Source organism: Acomys russatus, chromosome 6, assembly GCF_903995435.1.
Source record: "Acomys russatus chromosome 6, mAcoRus1.1, whole genome shotgun sequence".
NCBI classification, from domain to species: Eukaryota; Metazoa; Chordata; class Mammalia; order Rodentia; family Muridae; genus Acomys; species Acomys russatus.
In genome coordinates this window covers 84,859,354-84,881,595 of record NC_067142.1, presented here as the reverse complement: position 1 = coordinate 84,881,595, position 22,242 = coordinate 84,859,354, and the positions used below count along the sequence as shown (strand labels likewise).

The window sequence follows — 22,242 nt, the reverse complement described above, 5'->3', positions numbered from 1 at the left end:
TTCTAACAAGAGACCCTGTCTTAAAAATAAAGGTGCAAGCTGGGCATGGTGGCACATGTCTGTAATCCCATCACTTGGAGGCAGAGGCAGGAGTATTGCTGTGAGTTTGAGGATAGCCTACTCTACAAAGTGAGTCCAGGAGAGCCAAGGGTACACAGAGAAACCCTGTCTCAAAAACAAAAACAAAAACAAAAGCAAAATAAAAGATGGCTCTTGAGGAACAAAACCCAAGGTTCACCTCCAGCCTTTAGGCACGAGTGCACACGCGCACGCCTGACCCCCCCCCCCCCGCATATGTATAGTACACATTTTAGACTGAGAGAGATCTGACTTCTGCTGTCAGCCAGATCAACTTGTGCTTGGCAGGTAAACACAGCCCAGAGGAATTGCCAGCTCTTTTGTCAAGAAGAGTAGAGAAAATAGATCATTTTATTGGAATTTTAAAAGCTTGTGGTAAGTGTCCTGTGGTCACAATTAACACTGATAAGCTAACAGCAAATTATGAATTAACTGTATCAAAGTAAAGTACATGAAATGGGCCTAAATTCACAATATATTCACAGAGATATAAAAACTTTACAGAGATTTTCAGGAATGTTAGATTGCCAACAATGACGTTTATACCAATTCAGCAAACCCCCCCCCCACTAAAAAGGGACAATTACCAGTGCAATTTGATAATGATTATGTCTTCTAACCAGGACCCTTAGCACTCCACAAAGTACTACTGAAAACTGTAGGCCATCCTGGCACTAGAGTTAATATTCTTCATAAAAACCAAAATGAGAAACTTTGCTTACTGCAGTTTTCACTGGACACATCTTTACCATCTGTACACTTTCTCTGAGGCAGTCATCTAGTAGACTTAAAATAATTGTAATAAATGAGTTAAAAATTTAAATTATAAAGACTTATTGTCTAAAGTACTAATAAAACTCACTGTAGAAAACATTATAATTTACTGCACAGTAACAACTTAGTAAAAATGCTTGTAATCTGATTCTACTATCTTAAAAAGCAGAGGAAATTTCTACTTACATTGAAAATTGTTTTATTTGACACTTGTATGGGCATAGTAACAGGGCTTGCCAACCCTGCTGTGAGGCTTCATGACCAGTGTCAGTGCACGTTACACCGCGGCACCACTCTAACAGAAAGCTCAACACTGCAGCCAACAAAGAGCTGGCACACAGAACTGGTTGCAAGGAGCATGGTACATGGGGCTCCCAGGTCCAAGCCACGCCCCCTAAGCTCTGGCTTCTGCATGCTGGAGGCAAAGAACAAATAGCGGCCAATTCCTTCCAAAGACCATTTTTCCCCTAATAAATTTATACAAAATTGGCTCAATAAAATGTCACTCCTGACCCAAGGGCTTTCTACTGTCACTAAACAGGGACGTGCGGGGGACAGAGGTATAACCTGCGGTTTGACGCCATTTTCTCTATTTTTGAGACAGGGTGTGGCTGTGTAGTCCTGGCTAGCATGGAATATACAGTGATCCTCTTGCCTGTCTCCCAGATGCTGGGATTAAGGACATGGGTGGCCACACATGGATTATCTGCTTTCCTTGGGGCAACCCCTATCCAGACAGGAATGGATTTATATAAAGGCCTTTACCTCTTTTTTGTTGTCTTTTAAAGACAGTGTTTCATGTAGCCCAGGCTGGCCTCAAACTTGCAATGTTGCTAAAGCTGGCTATAAATGGATAGCCCTCTTTCTCCACCTTCCAAATGCTAACACTACAGCTTTGCTCTCTTGAGTGACCTACATTCCTCAACTATTTCATCAACAAAGTGTAGGCATATCCCATAGCTCAGGATGGCAGTGAAGCGGGCCAATACTTTCTACAACTTTAGAGCACTGTCAAGACTCTGCAGAGGCTAATGTGGATGGACACCTGAGGATAAGTCACCCAGTAGCTGTAAGAGCCCATTAGCTACCAACCAGCTCAGACGTCTCCACATGAAATTAGGTCTCCAGAAAAGGCAACTGCCTGAGCTTTACAAGGCCTGGCAGGGCCACCGGGTACACTGAAGAGCACTGAGTTCTATCTGGAGACCAAGGAGGTGAATTACATTTTAAAATGCTGTCAATTTTACCAGCACTTAGAAGTCACTTACATCTTTTTACAATAAAGTGTTCAGACATCAATTGTCAGAAAAATATTTCATTAAAAAACTGTTGTAGGGCTGGAGAGATGGCTCAGAGGTTAAGAGCACTGCCTGTTCTTCCAGAGGTTCTGAGTTCAATCCCCAGCAACCACATGGTGGCTCACAGCCATCTATAATGACATCTGGTGCCCTCTTCTGGCGAGCAAGTGTATATGCAGACAGAGCATTGTATACATAATAATAAATAAATAAATCTTTAAAAAAAAAAAAAAAAAAAAAACTGTTGTAAACTTGTTTCTTCCCATCTGTTTCAAGCATATAACAGAAATTCAGAACCTCATAGCACAAAAATGAAAGCATGCAAACAGTTAAAAACATCTTTACATCCTCTGAAAAGAATAAAGAGAGGAAGCTGTGCGATGAGCCACAGTCAGAGCTCAAGCCTGAACTTGGCCAGTAAAGGCAGGTGATCTGAGGAGTTGTGCTCGTTGGGAAGGCCGTTCACAGTCCACAAGTCTTGTTCTGTAAGAAGTGACAGTCTAGCTAGAAGCTTCAGGCCACCAACCAAAGCGACTTCATCTCCTAGTTAAAGGAGGAGAGATTTAGTTAAACCGTCATTACACAGTTTTTTTAAAGCAGTGAAACAGACCCTGAAGCCTCAGGAAGCGAGCATGGCCGTCTGTAGCGTATGAGGCCCTGAAGCTGTGACTAATGGCCTTACGCTGTAGGCCTCATGCTACTTATGCCAGGTGTTTTTTTCTATTTCAATTTATACAATTTACATCTTTGAAGAACAGATTAATGTAACACAAAATATGTTAGTAATTTGAGACTGACAACCGCTTAGGAAGGGCCCACCAGCCCACCCTGACTGCACAGCTAAGCCTGGCAGGGGCTGGCGAGGTGACTCACGGTTAGGTGGCATGATCTGAGCCAGGTCATGCTCCACCCAAATGAAAAGAAACTCTCAGGAGAAAGGAGCTGCCGCTCCTGCCACTCTCCTGCCACCTAGTGAACTCTGTGGGCACGGCAGCTTCCAGACCTTACTGTGTAAACTCTGAGTAGAGCACACTGTGACACAAGGGAGTCTTCTGAGGGTTCCTGAGAAGGTACTGCCCATAGGGAACTAATGTCCACAGGGAGCTAACTGGGAAAACAGCATCAGGAAAAGGGGTGGGGGAGTCTGCCTTGTCTAGGATTGCAGATATTTTCTGAGTACTTTTAGATTTCCAATTATCTCAACTTTAAATCCTTTTATTATTTTAAATCCTTTGGATGGCTTATGTGGCCTATTTCTTGAGCTGGAAGAACGGAGTGTATTGCCCACTTCCGTTTCTGAGAAGAGCCCCCGAGAGCTGCTCTTCAAGTCAGCACACAGCGTCTGCTGTGGGGAACGTGAGCGCAGGCTGCTGTGAAGGGAGGAGGACTGTAACCTGCTGCGTCACAGAGCTGTGGTGACTTCATTGACTCAGTGCTGCCGCAGGAAGGCGGGGTTGATGGGGAAGAACTGATGGTACCCAGGACTAAGAGGGATTGGCAGCAAAGGGCCTACTACTGGGGCATTTTACTACCTAGTTCTTAGCAGGCAGCTAGGATTTGTGCAGTTACATTAGCAATTTATCCACCCAGCTCAACCTCTAGCCTGAGCTCAGCCCAGACCCTGTGCTTTCCAGCAGTCAGGCGTCATTACCTTGAGCCCTAACAGCGTCCTCCTTTTCTGCAGAGTAGAAAATATAATCGACAGTTATGGCGCTCTGGGAATGGCATGTGGTCACCTCTGGGACTCCAGTGTCAGGAGCATAATGTGAATAAACAGATGACAAGCTGAAACGGTGCTGTAGGTGTGAAGACGCTCTAAAGGGAAGAGGAAAGGGCTGAGTGCCCATCAAAGTTTTCACAGTAAAAAAATCTCTAAATTACCTTTTACTCCATTCCTAGACAGAACAGGATGCTTTTTATTAGTCTTTTGATTTTCTTTTTCAGACAAGGTCTTATATTAGCCGAGGCTGGAGTGGAACTTATGGTATAGCTTAGGCTGGCCTCAAATCTGTGGTAACTCTGTCTTAGTCACTTGAGTACTGGTATGTGTGTATACCATCATGCCTAGGCTTCTTGTTTTTGACAGGTTCATTATGTAGATCAGGCTAGCCTGAATATCACTATACAGCCTAGGCTGGCCCCCTTTTCATGATACTTCTGCCTCAACCTCCTTAATGTTATGATCACAGTGCTCGCCCCATGCCCAGCTAGGTAAGTTTCACCTACATAAACCCTACACTAAGTGAGGGCTCCTTTACGGATGCAGTGGATGTAACCAAATGGCATCTAAAATCCAGCAAGTAACAACAAATTTGGTAAAAAGCTAAAGGATATGATAATCACATCTTAAAAGCATCCGAGAGCCTCAATTTAAATAATGAGCATACAATCTTAAAACAGCTTGGACTTCTTGGTTGTGTGTTTCTGTTTTGTTTTGTTTTTTGAGACAGGGTTTCTCTGTGTAGCCTTGGCTGTCTTAGAACTCACTCTGTAGACCAGGCTGGGCGAGAACTTGGAGATCCACCTGCCTCAGCCACCTCAGTGCTTGGATTATAGGCCTGCGCCACCACTGCCCAGCTTTGGCTGTGTTTTTAAGCATGTTCTAGGAGGTCAGTGGTGTGCAGGGCTATCTAGGATGCTCGAGCGCTCTGCTGGCAAAGAGGCAGCAGGCCTGTCATGTTTGAGTTCCCTCTCAGGACAGCCCAGAGAGGCTTAAACTAACTACCGCAAACACATGTCATGTCACAGACAGAAGGGCTAACGTGTATTTTCTAGTATGTTATGAAATTTAAGAGCCAGTTATACTATAAAGAAAATTAAATCCTATACACTACTGTAAGTGCTGAGGGACACATAAAAACGTGGCCCTTGGGGCTGGAGAAATGGCTCAGCAGTTAAGAGCACTAGCTGCTCTTCCTCAGACCTAGGCTCAATTTCCAGCAGCACATGGCAGCTCAATACTGTAATTCTAGTTCCAGGGGATCCGACATCCTCTCAAACACAGATGCAAGCAAAACACCAATGCACATGAAATAAAAATGTTTAAAAAGCAAAATGTGGCCCTTGATTTCTGTGAGCTCCTAAGTCAAAAAGCACAGATAACTCCTTAAAAATACCCTACTTCCCAACGTCTAGCAACTTTTATGTCTAAGGACATATTTACAGCGTTATGAAGTGTAAAACGTGGTGCATGCCTGTAGTCCCACCCGTAGGACACTGCAGCTGGCCTGAGCCACACAGACACGAAGGCAGATACATCTCCTTCAAGTTGTTATCTTACTAGCAGTTTATACAGAAATGCTGCTTACGCATGCCAAGGCAGGAAACAATGATTTCCACTCTTTGGCTCTGTGCATCCTCACAATCCACATAGGAAAATGGAACCTTAGACACTGTGTGATTCTCACAGCTAAAAGGCAGCAGTCAGACCTGGAATTCATGTGTATGTGTCTTAAACCCAGTAGCCTTCGCAGTGTGGAACAGCATCAACTTCATTTTGGAGCCAAGTGTTTTCTGAAGGATACTGGTTTGGCATTATTCAGGTAGAGCCTTCCAGAACTCACTTTTCAGCTGGCACTAGGACCTCTGTTTTCTCCAGCTGGGCTTGAGTCACATCGCTGTCTGAAAGAGCAGAGGAAGCGCATCAATCCCGGGCAGCTTCTCTTCTAGTTTGCCAAAGCACAGCTCTCTCTAGAGTCAGGCTCATGTCTGGTTAAATGTTTGATCCTAACATCTCTATTTTGATGGTCTACAGAGTCGGGGAAGTGGGAGTGGGGTGCAAACAACTTTAAGTAACATGCAAATTACCCACGCGCAAATAACATTAGAATTTAACTCTTAAAAAGGAAATTTGGAGCACATTAAAAAAAAAAGGCTATATATTAATTGTTTACCTTAACATCAAGCCCAAGAAGTTAGAAATTTCAGCTTTATGACTTCAAAGAGAAGAGTATCACCCACAAATTGCCAATATGTCCTGCAGACACTCACCTGTCTTGTCTGCTCTGGGACCCTGCTGTGCCTCATACACACAGCTCTGTGAGATGCCTAGATTTGGGGGCCAAATTGGAATAGATAAGATTCTTTGTCCCCGTGAAGACTGTTCCTGGCCAGATACCTGCACAGAATTTGAACAGGCATCTTAAGTGTATAGACTTTAACTATTCATGTATTAAATTTTTTATGTTTTAGTGGAAAGGTAATCAGAAATGGTAAGCACGGCCTTCGCTCCATACCGATGATTACCTGTGGTGGGTACCGTTCAGAAGCACTTACATGGAAATGCAGGCTTCTCACCTGCGTGTTTCCTCATCTGAGCGGTCAATGTCTACGGCTTCCCTCTCACCCTGTCTTACTCTTTCTACTACCTGCAACACAGGCCCCGCTAGGTCAAGTGGTAAGTGAGGAAGCAAATTTAAAACTATCACTCAAAGTTCTGTTGGTGGAGGACTTTGATTAAACACGCTGAAAACCAAGCAGAGGGAAGCACTGAAATATCACTCAAAGCCTAATAAAAAGAATTCCAGCTGGTCCTGGTGGTGCACACCTTTAATCCCAGCAGAGGCAGGCGGAGCTCTGAGTTAGAGGCCAGCCTAGTCTACTAAAGGGAGTCCAGGACAGCCAAGGCTACACAGAGAAACACTGTCTTGAAAAACCAAAATAAGAATTCTAAGCTGAAGAATAAAAGTACTTAGCATTACACAAGGAAAGCCACCATTATGTAAAGACTTACATAACGAATATTAAGTTACTGTATTGCCACATCCAGCATTCAGAACTCCTCCCACCTGCTGTGAAGGGGGCTTTCAAGTTTTCCTTGCCTTCAACACTTTCCTATCTGCTAATTCCTTCATACAGAAAGCTTTTGTAAGTGGAAAGACAAACTCAACCAAGTGAAAAAAAAAAAAACCACTTGCTTGTAACTGCAGGAGTCATCACATCTTAGTGTAGTGAGGCAGTAGACTGCCCAGTGGATTTCACAGAGCCATGCAATGAGCATCCCTCCCTCTGATGGGCTGAGCAGCCAAATCCCACCCAACCCAGATGAAGTGAACACTTACCTTTCCAATCGCAAGGCCTTCATAATTCAGCTTTCCTTCCTTTATGAAACTATAGAGTGGAGAACCAGGAACAGAATTAAAGTCACCACACATGACGATGGGACAGAAGCTGCCATCTTTTTGATGGGCCACACTGGAAATCTCTGCTAGCAGCATCGCCAGCTGGGTCAGCTTGATATCACCTCGCCGTGGGTTATACAGCAGATGTGTGTTAGCTATGCAGATGGAGGGAGAGGCAGCCTGTGGGATTCTGGGCTGCAGCAATAAAACTAACCCAATGTTGTCTCTGTCCAACAGAGGAATATCACGGCGGCAGAACTCCACTGGGTTCACAGATAGGAGTGAAAATTTGGACTGTTTGAAGCAAATGGCACAGCCATCAGGTTTTCTTCCTGTCTTCATCTTATACTCACAGTGATAACCTAGAAGGAATGAATTTTAAAAAGAGATTGTATGTCAAAACACATCACTCTTAATATTTTAAAGCCATATCTGACAAAGCAAGTTCTATAAGACAGGATGCTAGTACATGTTAAAACCAAAGTTTAGAGCTAGGTGTGGTGACACACATCTTTGATCCCAGCACTTGGGAGGCAGAGGCAGGCAGGGCTCTGTGAGTTCAAGGCCAGCCTGGTCTGCAAAGAGAGTTCAGGAGAGCCAAGGCTATACAGAGAAAAAACAAAAACCAAAAAGCCCAAGTTTAGGGATAAAGCTGGGCTTAAGGGTGCGTCAATCTCAGGGCGGGCGTGGTGGCACACGCCTTTAATCCCAGCACTTGGGAGGCAGAGGCAGGTGGATCGCTGTGAGTCCGAGGCCAGTTTGGTCTACAGAGTGAGTCCAGGACAGCCAAGGCTACACAGAGAGACCTTGTCTGGAGTGGGGGGGGGGGGAACAACAGCAGCAAAGTGTGTCGATCTCCTCCTCTCTCTTGCTGGCGGTGGTGGTGCTGGGGAGCAAACCCGGGCCCTCCCACGTGTGAGGCAGGCACTGCCATGGACCTCGCTCCTAGCCCGTGGGCTTCACCATGGTTCTCTGACTGCGCCTGAACCTGTTGTACAGCTGAAGGGCCTTGAACTCCTGGTCACAATGCTTCAGCATCCCAAGTGCTGGGACTACAGTGATGCTCACCACACCATACTCCCTGTACGTCAGGAGGGAGCACGTACGCTTGTAATGCAAGTATTTGGAAGGAGCAGGTGAATTCTGAGTTAGAACCAACCCGGTCACACAGCAAGACCTTACTTACCTCAAAAACAGTATGCCTAGTAGGTTTCTTTACTGGCAGATTTCACTCTCTAACTTACTCATGACAAGGACAGTAAAGCCTTATGGTCATTTATTCTGGTGGTCTTTTCCTCTTTCCCCCATCTAATTCTGTGGTGCATACCACCTGAATTCATGTCAGCATCAGAGCCTTCCCCTCACCAACTCTGCTGACGAGAATGCTCTAGGTATGGCCTGATTGTCACCTTCTCCAAGTCTTTGTTCAAATTTGACTTTGTCCACTCCCCACCTGCTTTCCGTGGCTGCTGTTCACACATGAGCACCCACAAGGAGGAGGCCGGCTGTTGAGACCACTGTTGTTCTCACTTCCAGAACAGTTTAAAGGGTAGGCAGGTCCTCAGAAAACACCTGCCAAATGAATGAATGCCACGAGGGCACACCCTGCATATCTCCTCCTGCAGATGAAATTATTCTAGAAGTGCCTTCATTAAATTAGCTGTAGTAAAGCCTCCTGTTGAAGTTCCCTAGTCTCTCCCTTTTAAGATGAGCATGGAACTTCCAGCAGAAATGCCATAGTGTTTGCTTGAGTTTGGGATAGGTACCACATTTTAAGAACTGAGTTATCCCAAGGACAATATGTGCAGTAAACTTTGAACCCCTACCCAGATCTAGCCAATGGACAGGACATTCTCCACAGTTGAGTGGAGAGTGGGGTCTGACTTTCACACGAACTCTGGTGCCCCATATTTGACCACTGCCCCTGGATGCGGAGGCCTGGTGGCACTCAGAGGAAGGATGGCAGGCTATCAAGAAGAGACTTGATACCCTATGAGCATATACACGGGGAGGAGGTCCCCCTCAGTCACAGTCATAGGGGAGGGGAGTAAGGGGAAAATGGGAGGGAGGGAGGAATGGGAGGATACAAGGGATGGATAACAATTGAGATGTAATATGAATAAATTAATAAAATATATTTTTTTAAAAACCTTAGTTATCCCAAAGGGATGTTGAGATGGCATCTTGAAGATGACTGTGTTTAGTTCTAGTACCCACTGGTGGCTCTTAATTTCCTGTAACTGTAATTCCATGGGATATCCCTTTTCTGTGCGCACACAGTGCACAGGCATAAATGCAGACAGAACACTCATACATGTAAAATAATAAATAAAATGTAATAGTATCCCCAGGGTTGGGGCGATGGCTCGGTTCCTAGCGCCCACATGGTGGCTTATAACCATTCTGAACTCCAGTCCAGGACATCTGACACTTCTTTCGGACCCCTATGGGCATCATGAATACTAGCAAAACATATACATAAAAACAAATAATCTTAAGGTTAAAAAAAATAAGTTATTCCCAAATATGTCATGCATTTTTTTTGTTGTTGTTGTTTAAAAACTTATGTTTTAATAGCAAGTAACGCTACAAGAGTGAATCTGGCTAAAGTAAATAAAGGTTACATTGTACCCAGTGATTCCAGACTTGGCCTGATTTCTGTCCCATAATGATCTTCTTGAACTTCCTGTAGACAAAGCACCTTGAAGAAAACAGTGGCTTGAATTAAAACACACAGATGCAAATATGAATTCTATTTAACTCTGATAGAGTAGAAATCAAAGTGGAATATACACCTTTTTTTATTTTTAGAATTAACGCTCTTCCCCCCGCCCCGCCCGCCCCCAAGACAGAGTTTCTCTGTGTAGCCACAGCTGTCCTGGAACTACTGGTCTTGAACTCAGAGACCCTCTGCCTGCACAGTGCTAGGATTAAAGCCGTGTGCCACCACTGCCCTGCTTGCTCTTTCTTTCTTCTCTCTCATTTTTTAAAAAAAATTACTGCTCTCAAATATTTTATATCACAAGAAAATTGTTTCTAATTATCTAATAATACACCTTAAAAGCATGGCCCACATTCATATGGTTAGCATTGAGCACTCAGCATGGCCTAGTTCCTGGAGAGCTCACTGTTGTTTACATGGGAGGCTATCTTCCCTGAATTCCCATGTTCACTATGACTAAGTTTTTGGTTTTTTGTTTTTTAAATAAAAAACAGAGTGTCACTATATAAGGCAGAACAGCCTTGAATTCAGAGTAGTCTTTCCTCAGTCAAGTGGCAGATCACAAACTTGCATCATCACAACTCAGGTCCTTTCTTTAGTTAAAATTTTTTTTGAGATTTTATTTTGTTAATGAATGCTTTGCTTGAATTTCTGTGCACCATGCCCCGTGCAATGCCCACAGAGGCCAGAAGAGGATGTCAGATCCCTTGGAACCAGAGTTACAGATGGCTGTGAGCTGCCATGTGGGTGCTGGGAATTGAACCCGAGCCCTCGGAAGAGCAGATGGTGCTCTTAACCACTGAGGCATCTGCCAAACTCTATGCTTCCTTTCCTATGAGGCTGGTTTCATCCCAGCATCTCCACCTCTTCCCTTCACCCCCTCACAACTTCCCCCCAAAAAGAAAGAAGCCTGTGTCTTCAGCTGGGCTTGGTGGCACATGCCTGCAATCTCAGCCCTTGCCAGGCAGGCACAGAAAAACCAGGAGCCACGGCCACCCTAGCAGCACAGTAAACATGAGGCCAGTGTGAGCTATCAGAGATCCCATCTCAAAGCAAGCAAACAAGCAAACAAACATTGGCATTCTTTAAATGCTATCATTTTATCATCTAGATGAATTTTTGCACAAATTACTGAAATCTCAATCCTAGTATTTTTTATTTAAAATGCTTCCAGTCTGAGTCTCAAAGCTGACCAATACTTTAAAACTCTGAGCAGTTGGGTGATTCTATCGCTGACTAACAGCGGCTCTGTACCCAAGAGCATGCGCTCCAACGCTGCTCTCGAAGACGCACCCGTCTCACTACACTTTGTATGAACGCTCTAATACCGCTCTATACACTTACATCTGCATCGAAATGTTTGATTTCTTTCAGAATATTAGGAAAGCGAAAACCCCAGTGTAGCACTGGACGTCGGCAATGTCTGTAGAGGTGCGAGTTGTCCTCCAGTAAGTCCTGGGAGAGTATGTTGTAAGACATCACCGAGAAGTCAAACTTGGCTTCACTGTCCTCACATGCGGAGGCAACATTTTTGCCTTCCAGGTCCTTCACTTTTTCTGTGTTATGGCCACACAAATACTCCCAATTCCTCTTTATAGTTCCTGTTAAAATATATTGGACAAAATGTAAGAATAAAAGGAGACCACATAGCTTCCTGTATACAAATACTTTCTCACTTAAAGAAAATTCCCACAGCTATAGAGTCCCGTGTTTTTCCTAGGAAACAGCAACATAGCCCTGACTGCTTCAAGCTGTCATCAGGTGGCCTGCAGATCTGTACGCTGACTGAAGGCTGACAAACCTAAGAAGATGTGTGCGGCTGCGCTCTCCCAACTGGCTCTGGCCAGGACTTCCATCAGCCATGCTTCACACTCTTAATGCAAGGAGAGACGCAGCCAGACGTGGCTTCCAGAGACGAGTTCCTACCACGCTCCATCCTGTATTAGGATCATCAGTTACTGTAGCTAAGAATTCTGGTTTATACATGAATGGAGGGTGGTGTAGAGTGACAATATGTGGGAACACTGTTTAGTGTCTAAAATGTTAAAAGTAGGGGAGTGAAGACAGAAAGAACAAAATGAATTGTTACAAATTATATAGACAACAAATGAGCCTTGAAATATAGGTACACCAAAACAAAAGTGAACGTGACGCTACAGAATGCTCTAGACAAACAGCAAAGGCTGGTTAATGACCCTTGCATACAGTCACCAGGAATGCAGTAGACATCTACTATGCAAAGACGTACCATTAGAAAAAGCAATGAAAATAGATAGAAAACTCTAGATTCTGTAACCAAAGACCCTCCTTCTGAGGAGCTATCATCTCCTGAGGGTGCATGTACGCATGTATGTTCATGTATTCTCACAGGCCTGGAGGACTCGCCTCTAGCTCTAGCACCTAGGAAGCTGAAGCAGGAGACTGACGCTCAGGATTAGCCTGGCCTACATGCAGTGAGATTAAAAAAACAAACAACCTCACCTCTACCCCAAACAAGGGCTGGTAATAGCTCCCTTAGTGGTCAAGCACTATCTGAGAAGTTGGTTTGATACCTAGTACCAGGAAAAAAAAATGCAAGCACATACGTTCACCGTTGACTTTGTATCTCATTACGTCACATTAGTGAGGATATGCTTAACATCATGGAAGTCATAAGGAAAAGAAGGAAGTGACATTTAGTTATGTACAGACTCAACAGTGAAAACTAAATGAAGAGAACAGATGTAGAGACGGCCAGCCAAGCACACAGAGGGTGTACGAGAGCGTTGGGCAACAGACCATCTTCCTCTATTCTGCATGCAGGTTTTTCACTTCACTAGATTACAATGCCTAAAATTATACTAATTAAAGCTGCCAGAACATGGAGCTTATATCTGCAGTCCCAGAACTCCAGAGGCTAAGGCAGGAAGATTGCCAAGAGTTTGAAGCCATCTTGGGCTACAATGTGAGTCCCTATCTCCCAAAGCAAACCAAAAAGGAAACAGACTGAAATAGCACTTTTATATGCAGAGTGAAAAGGAAATATGATAGTTTTTACAATGACAAGGCAAGGTATTCATAATCAAAATATACAGACACGATATACAGCTGCCAATGGAGTATGTTGTGCTAAGACAGTTACCGATCACTCGCCTCAGCATCTCAGGTGTCTACCCACCTGCGACATGGGCGGAGCAGACTTTCTCAGACATCGGTATGATTATGAGGGCTGGAAGGGCAAAGGAGCCAATGGTGTGATGATGCTAAGAGGAGGGCAAAGGAGCCAATGGTGTGATGGTGCTAAGAGAAGGGCAAAGGAGCCAATGGTGTGATGGTGCTAAGAGAAGGGCAAGAGAAAAAGGTGGAAGGAAACAAAATCAAAGTAGAGCAAAGTCTTTAGACAACTACAGAATTCTGCTGCAGTAGCCCCATGCCCATGTGAGCAAGGTAAGTGAGCCCTTCACATCCGGCACGGAACACGGAGAACTCCATCCCAGCTTCAAGAGCTACACAGACAGCTGACAGACCCGCACTCACCAACGTGGGGTGTGCACGGTGGGTTAGTTACTCACTGAAGTCTTCATCTATAAACAAGATGGAAGGGCTCCATCATGCAGTGTGCAAGCTTTCACCCCCACTACAGCACCATCTCCTGTCAGTACCACAGCGAACTATAAAGATGGTCTACATCACTCACGGCAGCTCCTTGTTCAGAATGTACATAGAGTGCCATTAGGTACTTATGTCCTGGTAACAAGTCCGTATTGTATTTCTTAGATAGCCAGGACCAGCAGATTATCTGATTAACATGGTGGCTGTCAAACTTCTACAGCTTGTGGAGCCCTTCCGTATTGCTTTTCCTATCACAAGGACATTAAATCTCTGCTGAGGGAAATGCAGTCCATCCCGACCACATTTGTTTTTACTGAGTAGGCGCAATGTGTTCACATGCTAGGTTCCATGGAGGACAATCTCAAAACCACTGACACAGTGAAAAATCTCTGGCTGTCACATACTTCACAACATAAATTCACACTGCAAAATCTTATATACCTTCCATGTCAGGAGGAACAAGGTGATCACAGCAGAGAAGAGAGATGAATCAAAGAAAGTAAGCAACAGGCCTGAGCAGGTTTTGGGGTGCCTAATTAAAAGTCATAATTGTGTCACACAATTCCTTCAAATACCAGCTTAACGTGATAGGCAAATTAGTACTGCTGTTCTCTTGATTGAAAAGTACTAGTGAGATATCAGAAGTCACACACATGGCTTAGGAAGAGCCTTTCCTCATTCTCAACACCTAGGAAGAAGGGACAGATAGGAGAGTCAGGCAGCAATCAGAGGTTAACAGTAAGGAACTGTACGTCCCCATTCACTTCCGGAAGACACCACCACCACAGTCTCCTGATGGCCACTCTGTAGCCAATAGCATATTAGACATATCTTGTTCTATCTTTGACACTCAAAGTAGGTGTTGTTTATTACACTAGAAAACCAAGGGGCAGAGGTGAAGTGATGGCCACAAGCTCGCGCCACAGTGGCAGAGCACACACAAGGCAGGGAGTGCCCCCTATACTTTACCATCTTATGCAGCGTGCCAACACTCCACCCAGAGAGGACGGAGTACCAGAAGGCTGGCAAGAGAGGGCGGGAACTGGCCTGATGAGCAGCAAACACGCAAATGACGAACAGCTGGGTCCTTCTGCGGACCCTGAGCAGCGTCTCACGGGAGCACTAGTCTCCATATGCTACAGTTACATGTAGACATACAGTGCCATGGCCAAGGACTTAGTTTCCACTTACATGTGTTTTTCATTCACCTAGTACTTTGTAACTATAGCAATTATTTCTGTCTTGGGACCCAGGTGGATTTTCCAGAGAACTTTCTGGCAACAAAGAAGCAGGAGCCTGAGCACTAAGGCCGCAGGCGCTCACCTGCAGTTAGCTCTTCCTCCTCTGCACCCGCTCCCTACACGTCAATCCCCTCGCAGCCCCCTCTAGAGCACCCTCATGGAAACTGGAGTCTGTAAGCAAGGCGGTCCCAACTTCTTACATACCTCATCATACACTGGGGATTACAGTGGGGTGGGAGTACATGAGTTATCTACAAGTAAAAACAGCACGAGAGAGTTGATGGAATCAATTTATTTTTTTTTGAGAGTTCCACAAAGTTGACTAAGATATGGCTCCCTCTGTAAAAGGTAGTAACTATGACTCTGAGTCACTTGAGGGCTGGGTGTGTAGCTCAGTGGCTGAACTAGCATAAAGTGCAGGGTTCAATCTCTAGCACCAAAATAAATAAATAAATAAATAATTAGTTTATATTTATACATATATATGTAAGAGTTATAGACTCTAATTTGGGAAATACAAACTTAAACTAAAATCTTATCTTGTAATACTTTATTCATGATTGTTTCTAATAAAAGGATCATTTTATATTTTTAAAGATACTATTAAAATGAAAACAGAACAAATTTAAATTTTTTAGATCAGTGGCCTCCATGCCAAGCTGTCATCAAAGCCTCTTTTCAAAGGACGTCACCATGAAACTATTCTTAAACTTTGTGTTTCCTACTTCTGTTCTCTACAATCTTATTCATTTTTTTACATTGACAGTCTTATATAATCTACTTAATAAATACTTACACAAACTATGTAAGTCTTATATACTTATGTAGCCTTAAATGTCTACTCATATAGACTATGTAGGTCTCCTTATTATCTATACTTACAGTCCTTTTCTCCTCTGACAGAGACATGGTTTAGCTGAACGAAGCCACCACCCTAATGCAGAGCAGCCACGGGCTAAGAAGCAGCAGCGGCACCTCTAGAGCACGGAGGATGGCTTCTGGGTTGGAAAGGATGCCCTCAACTTGGCCTATCATTTATGTCTAGTCTTTTATCAAGATAAACATCTCCTTTACCTTGGTGTTTTCTTCTTTTAGATGAGGGCTCCTCTCTGTCAGAGCTCATGACGTGACTAGAGAGATGGATGAAAGCTGTGCTGCTCAGGTGGTCAGGTCTCCAATTATAATACTGAAATCGAGTTCCAGACTCAAACAGAAGGGGTGGTCTACAGTTCAGCGAGAAATGTCTGCTACTCAAGTATGGGTAAGGTGCACGTGAGTAATGTCCAGGCCACCTCAGACTGCCAGAAATGTGTCTGTTCCAGCAATACCTCTGCAGATCCTCCCATGGAGTGCTCCAGTCTCGCCCCAAACTCTTCAGAGGGCAGGGAAACATGGAGTACCTAGAAGAAATACAGACAGTCCCTGAGGTACCACTTTTTGTTCAGCTGTAGTACTCAAAATCTAAATCTATTTTCTCCAGGTGAGATGTCATCTCATAGCTAAATTTACTTCTAACTATGTGAAGGAAAAAGGGGAAAGCACCCATGTTTAACCGTCAGCATCAGTACCTCAGTGTTCTCTCCCTAAACAGCCATGGACGGTATTCTAACACTCAATAAGAAAATAGTTAGGCTCCCAAGACACCACATGCCCCTCAAGTCAGCCCACTTTCCAACTGAGAGCTAGAATGCAGAATAGAAGTCTAGCCCCAAAAACTCAACAGAAAAATAAAACCCATAGCAAACATAACAGTTAAATAGGCACATATATTAGAATGTAAGTTTAGAGTAAAAACATATTTTGGAATAATTTTTTTTTATCAAAGTTAAATTCTTCCCAAACACTAATAAAGGTTAAAACAAAAATCAAAGTGTTTGACTTGACAAAGCTACTTCCCTGACTAACCAATGGGTGGACATGCTTTTCCATTCTTCCCTCACTCTTAAGCATACAGCCTGCTGGGGAAATTAAAGAGCATAAGGATTATTTATGGGACTCCATCTGAATCCAAGCTGACAACACTGAATCAACTGAGGCCAAGGACAGCAGGATCGTTACTTTGTGTATGCAGGGGCATGTGCGGTGTGCACAGTTCAGAGACTCACAGCAAGGTCTTCCTCTTTTATGCACAACCTTGTATTTTGAGACAAATCTCTCACTGAACGTGGGAGCTCCGACAACTGAATTGTCTGTACTAATAGGTCAGCTCTGGGATGCTCTGCTCCTGAACATGGGGTTAAATCGTGACCCTGTTCTCATTTAACACGGGTGCTTGGGGATTCAACTGAGGCCTCGTCTCGGACAGAAGCACCCACCTGGCTGAGCTACCTTCCCAGCTCTCTAAGCACATATATATATATATATATATATATATATATATATATATATATATATATATTTTTTTTTTTTTTTAAGATGTATTTATTATTATGTATAGTGTTCTGTCTGCATGTACACCTGCAGGCCAGAAGAGGGCAGTGAGCCACAATGAGGGTGCTGGAATTGAACTCATGACCTCTGGAAGAGCAGGCAGTGCTCTTAACCACTGAGCCATCTCTCCAGGCCCTCTAAGCTTATATTTAATAGGCATGTTACTCTCTAGTTCTCAAAAAGCACCAGTTCCTCACTGCAATATCTGGCAAAATGTTAGGGTTCGGATGATCCCATTTCCTGGGGTTCCTTGTCAACAGCTACTAATGGGATTTTGCTTAAGTTGCCTTATTACATGCTATGTTTCATTTGAAAAGATTTAGCCTTTACTATATATATGAAAGTTAAGTAGTCTAAAACTGCTCTCTAAGTCAACCTGACTGCAAATCATAAAGGAACAACATGGGCACTATATCTTGCAATTGACTCTGCAAGTCATCCAAAGGGTTTCAGCACGTGGATTTTGTGTGTGTGTGTGTGTGTGTATGTGCTGGGGTAGGGGTGGGGTTGGGTGTTTGAGACAGGGTTTCTCTGTGTAGCCCTGCCTGTCCTGGACTCGCTTTGTAAACCAGGCTGGCCTTGAACTCAGAGACCTACCTGCCTCTGCCTCCTTGCCTGGCTCAGCACTTGGATCTTTTTTATTTTTAATATTAAAAAATATTTTTTGAGGTGGCACATGCCTTTAATCCCAGCACCAAGGACGCAGGGTCAGGTAGATCTCTGGGTTCGAGGACAGCCTGGTCTACAGAATGAGTTCCAGGACAGCCAGGGCCTATTAGGGACAGGCTACATGGACAATGTTCAGCCATCTTGTCAGAACCCAGGTTCTTATTTCTCCAGAAGTCTGCCATTCACCAGAAACTAGCTGACCTTGTCGTAGGTCGGCAGCTAGACACCTGTTGTGGTTTATTGTGGGGGCTGGTCATTCTAGACCCCCGAGCTACTCCTTTTCCTTTCTGGTGGGACTACTGATAAGATCAGATTAAAGGCCAGCTTCCTGTGAGCAGCAGTTCTGGGAGCTTTTTCCTGACTAACCAGATCCTTCACGACTTTCCTGGAATTTCTCTCCTGCAATTAGCAGCTGTAAAGGTAGATACCTACCAGCTGGAGCATTCCAGAGTTAGGTATCCATAGCAACCCTTGCTTACGCAAATACCCATGCCTCTGTGCCTATTAAACTCTGTGAAAATTTTCAATAAACGGGGTTTGATCAGAATGCAGACTTGCCCCCTTCTTCGTGTCTAGTGTTCTGTCTCCACACAGGAAAATTCTCCTCCTGAGTGTTAGTCGAACCCCAGTGGGCTGGGACAAGGGCCACGCAGAGAAACTCTATCTCAGACAAAATCAAAACCAAAACCACAACAATAATAATTTTATTTTATTTTTTGAGATGGGGTACCATGCAGTATAGGCTGGTCTTGGACTTGTAGTCCTCCTGCCTCCACCACCCCGGTGCTGCAGTTGTTATTTTTTGTCTTGATATGTTACTATACTGCAGCTTGCACTATGACTGGCAGCTGTTTATACTACCTTGTTCTGGTCAGATGGTGAGCTTTTGAGGGCTAGAACCTCTATTCACTGTAAGCCCAGTGGGCCAGACACCATGCCAGGCACACAGCTGGTACTCAGAAAACCACAGGCATAGAGTTAGCAGATCCCAACGGCTTATGTAATGATACTGTGTAATTTCTCACGTGTGGTACATTAAACACGGTTTCAAAATATCCAAGACCCCAAAGTTTATTAGAGAAAAAAGTATAATCAGTACATCAAATCTTAGATTCTGTGGATACTCCTTGGGGTGACATTATTAGAGACAGCGTGTACTGTGGCGCTTTAAAATTTCAAATGAGTTACTCTTTATTTTTGGAGGCGGAGTCTCAAAGTCTAATGCAGGCCAGCCTCAAATTCATCGTTATCCTCCTGCCTCAGGCTCCTGGGTGTTATTACAGGCGTGACCCATCACGCCTCGTTCTTAGTGAACGAACTGAAAGAAAAATAAATACCCAGGATGGCGCGAGAACCTGAGTGGCGGTGAAAGTTGGCCTGCGCGTGGCCGGAGTTTGCGAGCGGAGGACGCCGGCCCAGTCCCCACCCCCCGCCGCCCCGGGGCGCGCAGCCTCCCTCCAGGCCGGGCCCCGCGCGCGGGTGGCGGCGAGCGTGCGGGCCGCGCGAGCCCCGCAGGACCCCGGAGGCCGCCGCCGCCGCCGCTCCCCCGCCCCGGCCGCCCGCGCGTTACCTCTCCCGCGGCGCCGCCAGGCGCGTCCCCGCCGCGGACCCTCTTCCTCCGCCTCGCCTCCGCGCCCCGCCCCGCCCCGCCCGGGGCCGCCCGCCCCTCTCCCCGCCGCGCGCGACTGACCGGCCTCGCCCCGCTACACAGCGGCCGTAGCCCCTCCTCACACAGCGCCACGTCTCCATCTTGGCTCGCTGCGAGCGCCCAACGGCCAGGCCGGTGGCTGCGCCTCAGCCTCGGCCACTCGCTGGGCCCTGCCGGATCCCCATCGCTCCTCGGAGATGGGGCCGGCCGCTAGGCATGCTGGGAGGAGCGTCTCGCCGCAGGCTGGGTCGCCATCTTGCCTTTTGGGGCAGTTCCTTAAACAGCGCGACTCCACACATGCGCAGAGCGTGCGCGCGGCGCCATTTCCGAGTAGGGCAAAATTCTTGATCTCTTAAAGCAGAAGAAAGCTAGCGCCAGATAGCTTTATTAAGACCTGTAAGGAGGTGCCGACTGAGACCTAATGTGTTTTTAAGTGCTTGGTAGATGCACGTTGAGAAAATACTGTTCTCTGGGCTTCTCTAGAACTGCTGACCTCAGGTTTTTATAATTGATTTTGTGGAAACAAATCTCAGAGAACCCACTTGTACATTAGTGTGATGGTTATCCGTGTCTGTCACAGCTAACGTGGAAGTCGGGGCTCTTGGAAAACAACTTAATGCAGGATGAAAAGAGGCAGAGGGCACCACGAGTCAGGGTCGCTGTTTGCGTAGCTTCTTTGGTAGATCTGTGTAGCTTGTGCAGTACTTTCTTGGAAACTTTTGTTCTTTGTGGGTTTTTTGTTTGCTCCTTGTGTTAGTTTTGAGAGGTACTTTATCCTCAGGGTATAGTTGATTCTCTATGTCCGCTGCAGTTACATTGTATAAACGTGCCAGGAATGCTGAATTAGTGAATTGTGAAGAAAGCTAGTCTCCAGTCTCACACGTGCTCGCATGGAGAGAGAGAGAACAGTGTTCTGAGACTATATAGTCCAGGCTGACAGCAGCGTCATCTCACATCCATGTCTGAGTGCTGGGATTACACACTTGGTTTCTGATCACATTTTCATCAGTATGAAATTATGTATGTACCTTATTTTACTTATTATTTCATTAGCATTAAACTCAGGTCTAGCAGCATTCCAATCCATACCTAGATGAAGATTATTTAGTACACATATTTTCCAGATACAGGAGGGCAGTTGGATACAGAGACTCAGCAGTGGTTGTGACAGCATGCCTGAACCCTGTACAAAATCAGGCTGTGGTGGGTTTACTTTTGTAGCCCAGGTTAGCTCGCACTCAGATCAATCCGCCTGCCTCTGCCTCCCAAGTGCTGGGATTAAAGGCGTGCGCCGCCACGCCCGACTCCCAAAAGTCTTTGTTAATGGAAATACTGTACATCACTATCCTCTGAACCAAACAGCCATCATCTTTGTGAGTTCAGCTGAGACTGAGCATGAACGATCATCACAGCTGTGCTTGTTGACGGCTGACTCCATCACAGAAGGAAGATGTGGAGGAAGCATGGGTCCCTGACCTAAGCATCCAGCCACGGTGCCAAACTCGCTGTATGCAAGTCTGCCTCAGGGTGAGGCTGGAGTATGCAGGCCAGAGAGACCAGGGAAGGCAGCTGCGTCTATGTGGTCATCAGGACCATGCTGGGTGGCAAGGGGTGACTCTTGCTGGGTCAGTGGCCCTATAAATGAGCTCAATGAACTCATTGATTCCCTGGGGAGAGCTCTGGTAGAATCAAAATTAAGTTCATCACTGGACCTTGGGAAGGGGTTAGATTTTCCCTCCTCATCATTGACTTCACCTGAGGTTTGAGGATGGCCTGAAAGCCCTCTAATCATGTAGTTGTTTTCCCTGGCTATTTAGGGCCTCCATATAAGCCCCAGTCATAAGTTATGCTATCATCACAGAAAAATATATTTAGCTTGTAAGAGATTCCATATGTTTCATCATCTGTGTACCAGAGAAAGGCACTAAAACTGTAGGCAGTTTTCTTATTATAAATAATACTGTGTACTGGGAAACAGGTACAAGGACCAAATACATACACTTCTTATTTTAAATCACAGAAGTGACTAGAAAGACTCCTAAGGGTGAAGTTTTAAGCTGGGTGTGTTAGCACACACCTGCATCCCAGCAGCTGGGAGGTGACAGTAGGAGGATCAAGAATCCAAGGTCTTTTTCAGCTGCATAGTGAGTTGAGGCACACACTTAGAGGAAGGCAGATTGCAAAACTGGGCCAGCCTGGGATTTGTAGGTGGTTCAGGATAATTTGGCAATATAGTGAGACCCTGGCTCTAACAGAGCTAAGGAGCTACTGGGCCAGACTGTAAGGCTCTTTTAGGGAGGGAGGAATTGAGAGAGAGAGAGAGAGAGAGAGAGAGAGAGAGAGAGAGAGAGAGAGAGAGAGAACTACATCACCATGGCAACCTGGGCTATTTTTACTGAGAGATGTTAGGCTACCCTGAAATACTTTTCAGAATTTGGAGGTGGAAAATGAGGTGCAAAACACGTGTGGGTGAATAAGGTCAGTTGAGCAACACCTTAAATTCTTTTTTTTTATCTTTATCTTTTAGCTTTTCATTACATTCTGCACATCACCAAAATATTCTTATACGAACAAAAGGCAAAAGTAATGTTATGCTCTGTAATTACACATGAATGCTACAAACAAATATATGTGATTCCATAACTGTGAATGTGGGAGATTTTCATTTAAC

General features: G+C 45.0%; 1 protein-coding gene across 3 annotated transcripts; it reads right to left on the bottom strand.

The window, feature by feature from the left end:
- Positions 1-2,519: 2,519 nt before the first annotated feature.
- On the bottom strand, positions 2,520-19,845 carry Angel2 (angel homolog 2). Of its 3 annotated transcripts, none has more exons than XM_051148132.1 (9): positions 19,614-19,845; positions 15,899-16,224; positions 11,337-11,593; positions 9,902-9,971; positions 7,211-7,632; positions 6,141-6,267; positions 5,714-5,771; positions 3,802-3,965; positions 2,520-2,693 (listed from the first exon to the last, which is right to left on the bottom strand). In XM_051148132.1, the coding sequence occupies exons 1-9, from the start codon at positions 19,670-19,672 to the stop codon at positions 2,542-2,544; spliced, it is 1,635 nt and encodes a 544-aa protein (XP_051004089.1). In that variant the 5' UTR covers positions 19,673-19,845; the 3' UTR covers positions 2,520-2,541. The 3 variants fall into 3 exon arrangements, with proteins under 3 accessions (XP_051004089.1, XP_051004090.1, XP_051004092.1); XM_051148133.1 differs by lacking the exon at positions 19,614-19,845 and adding an exon at positions 19,494-19,556; XM_051148135.1 differs by lacking the exon at positions 19,614-19,845 and adding an exon at positions 14,025-14,271 and having other exon boundaries at positions 15,899-16,045.
- Positions 19,846-22,242: the final 2,397 nt, after the last annotated feature.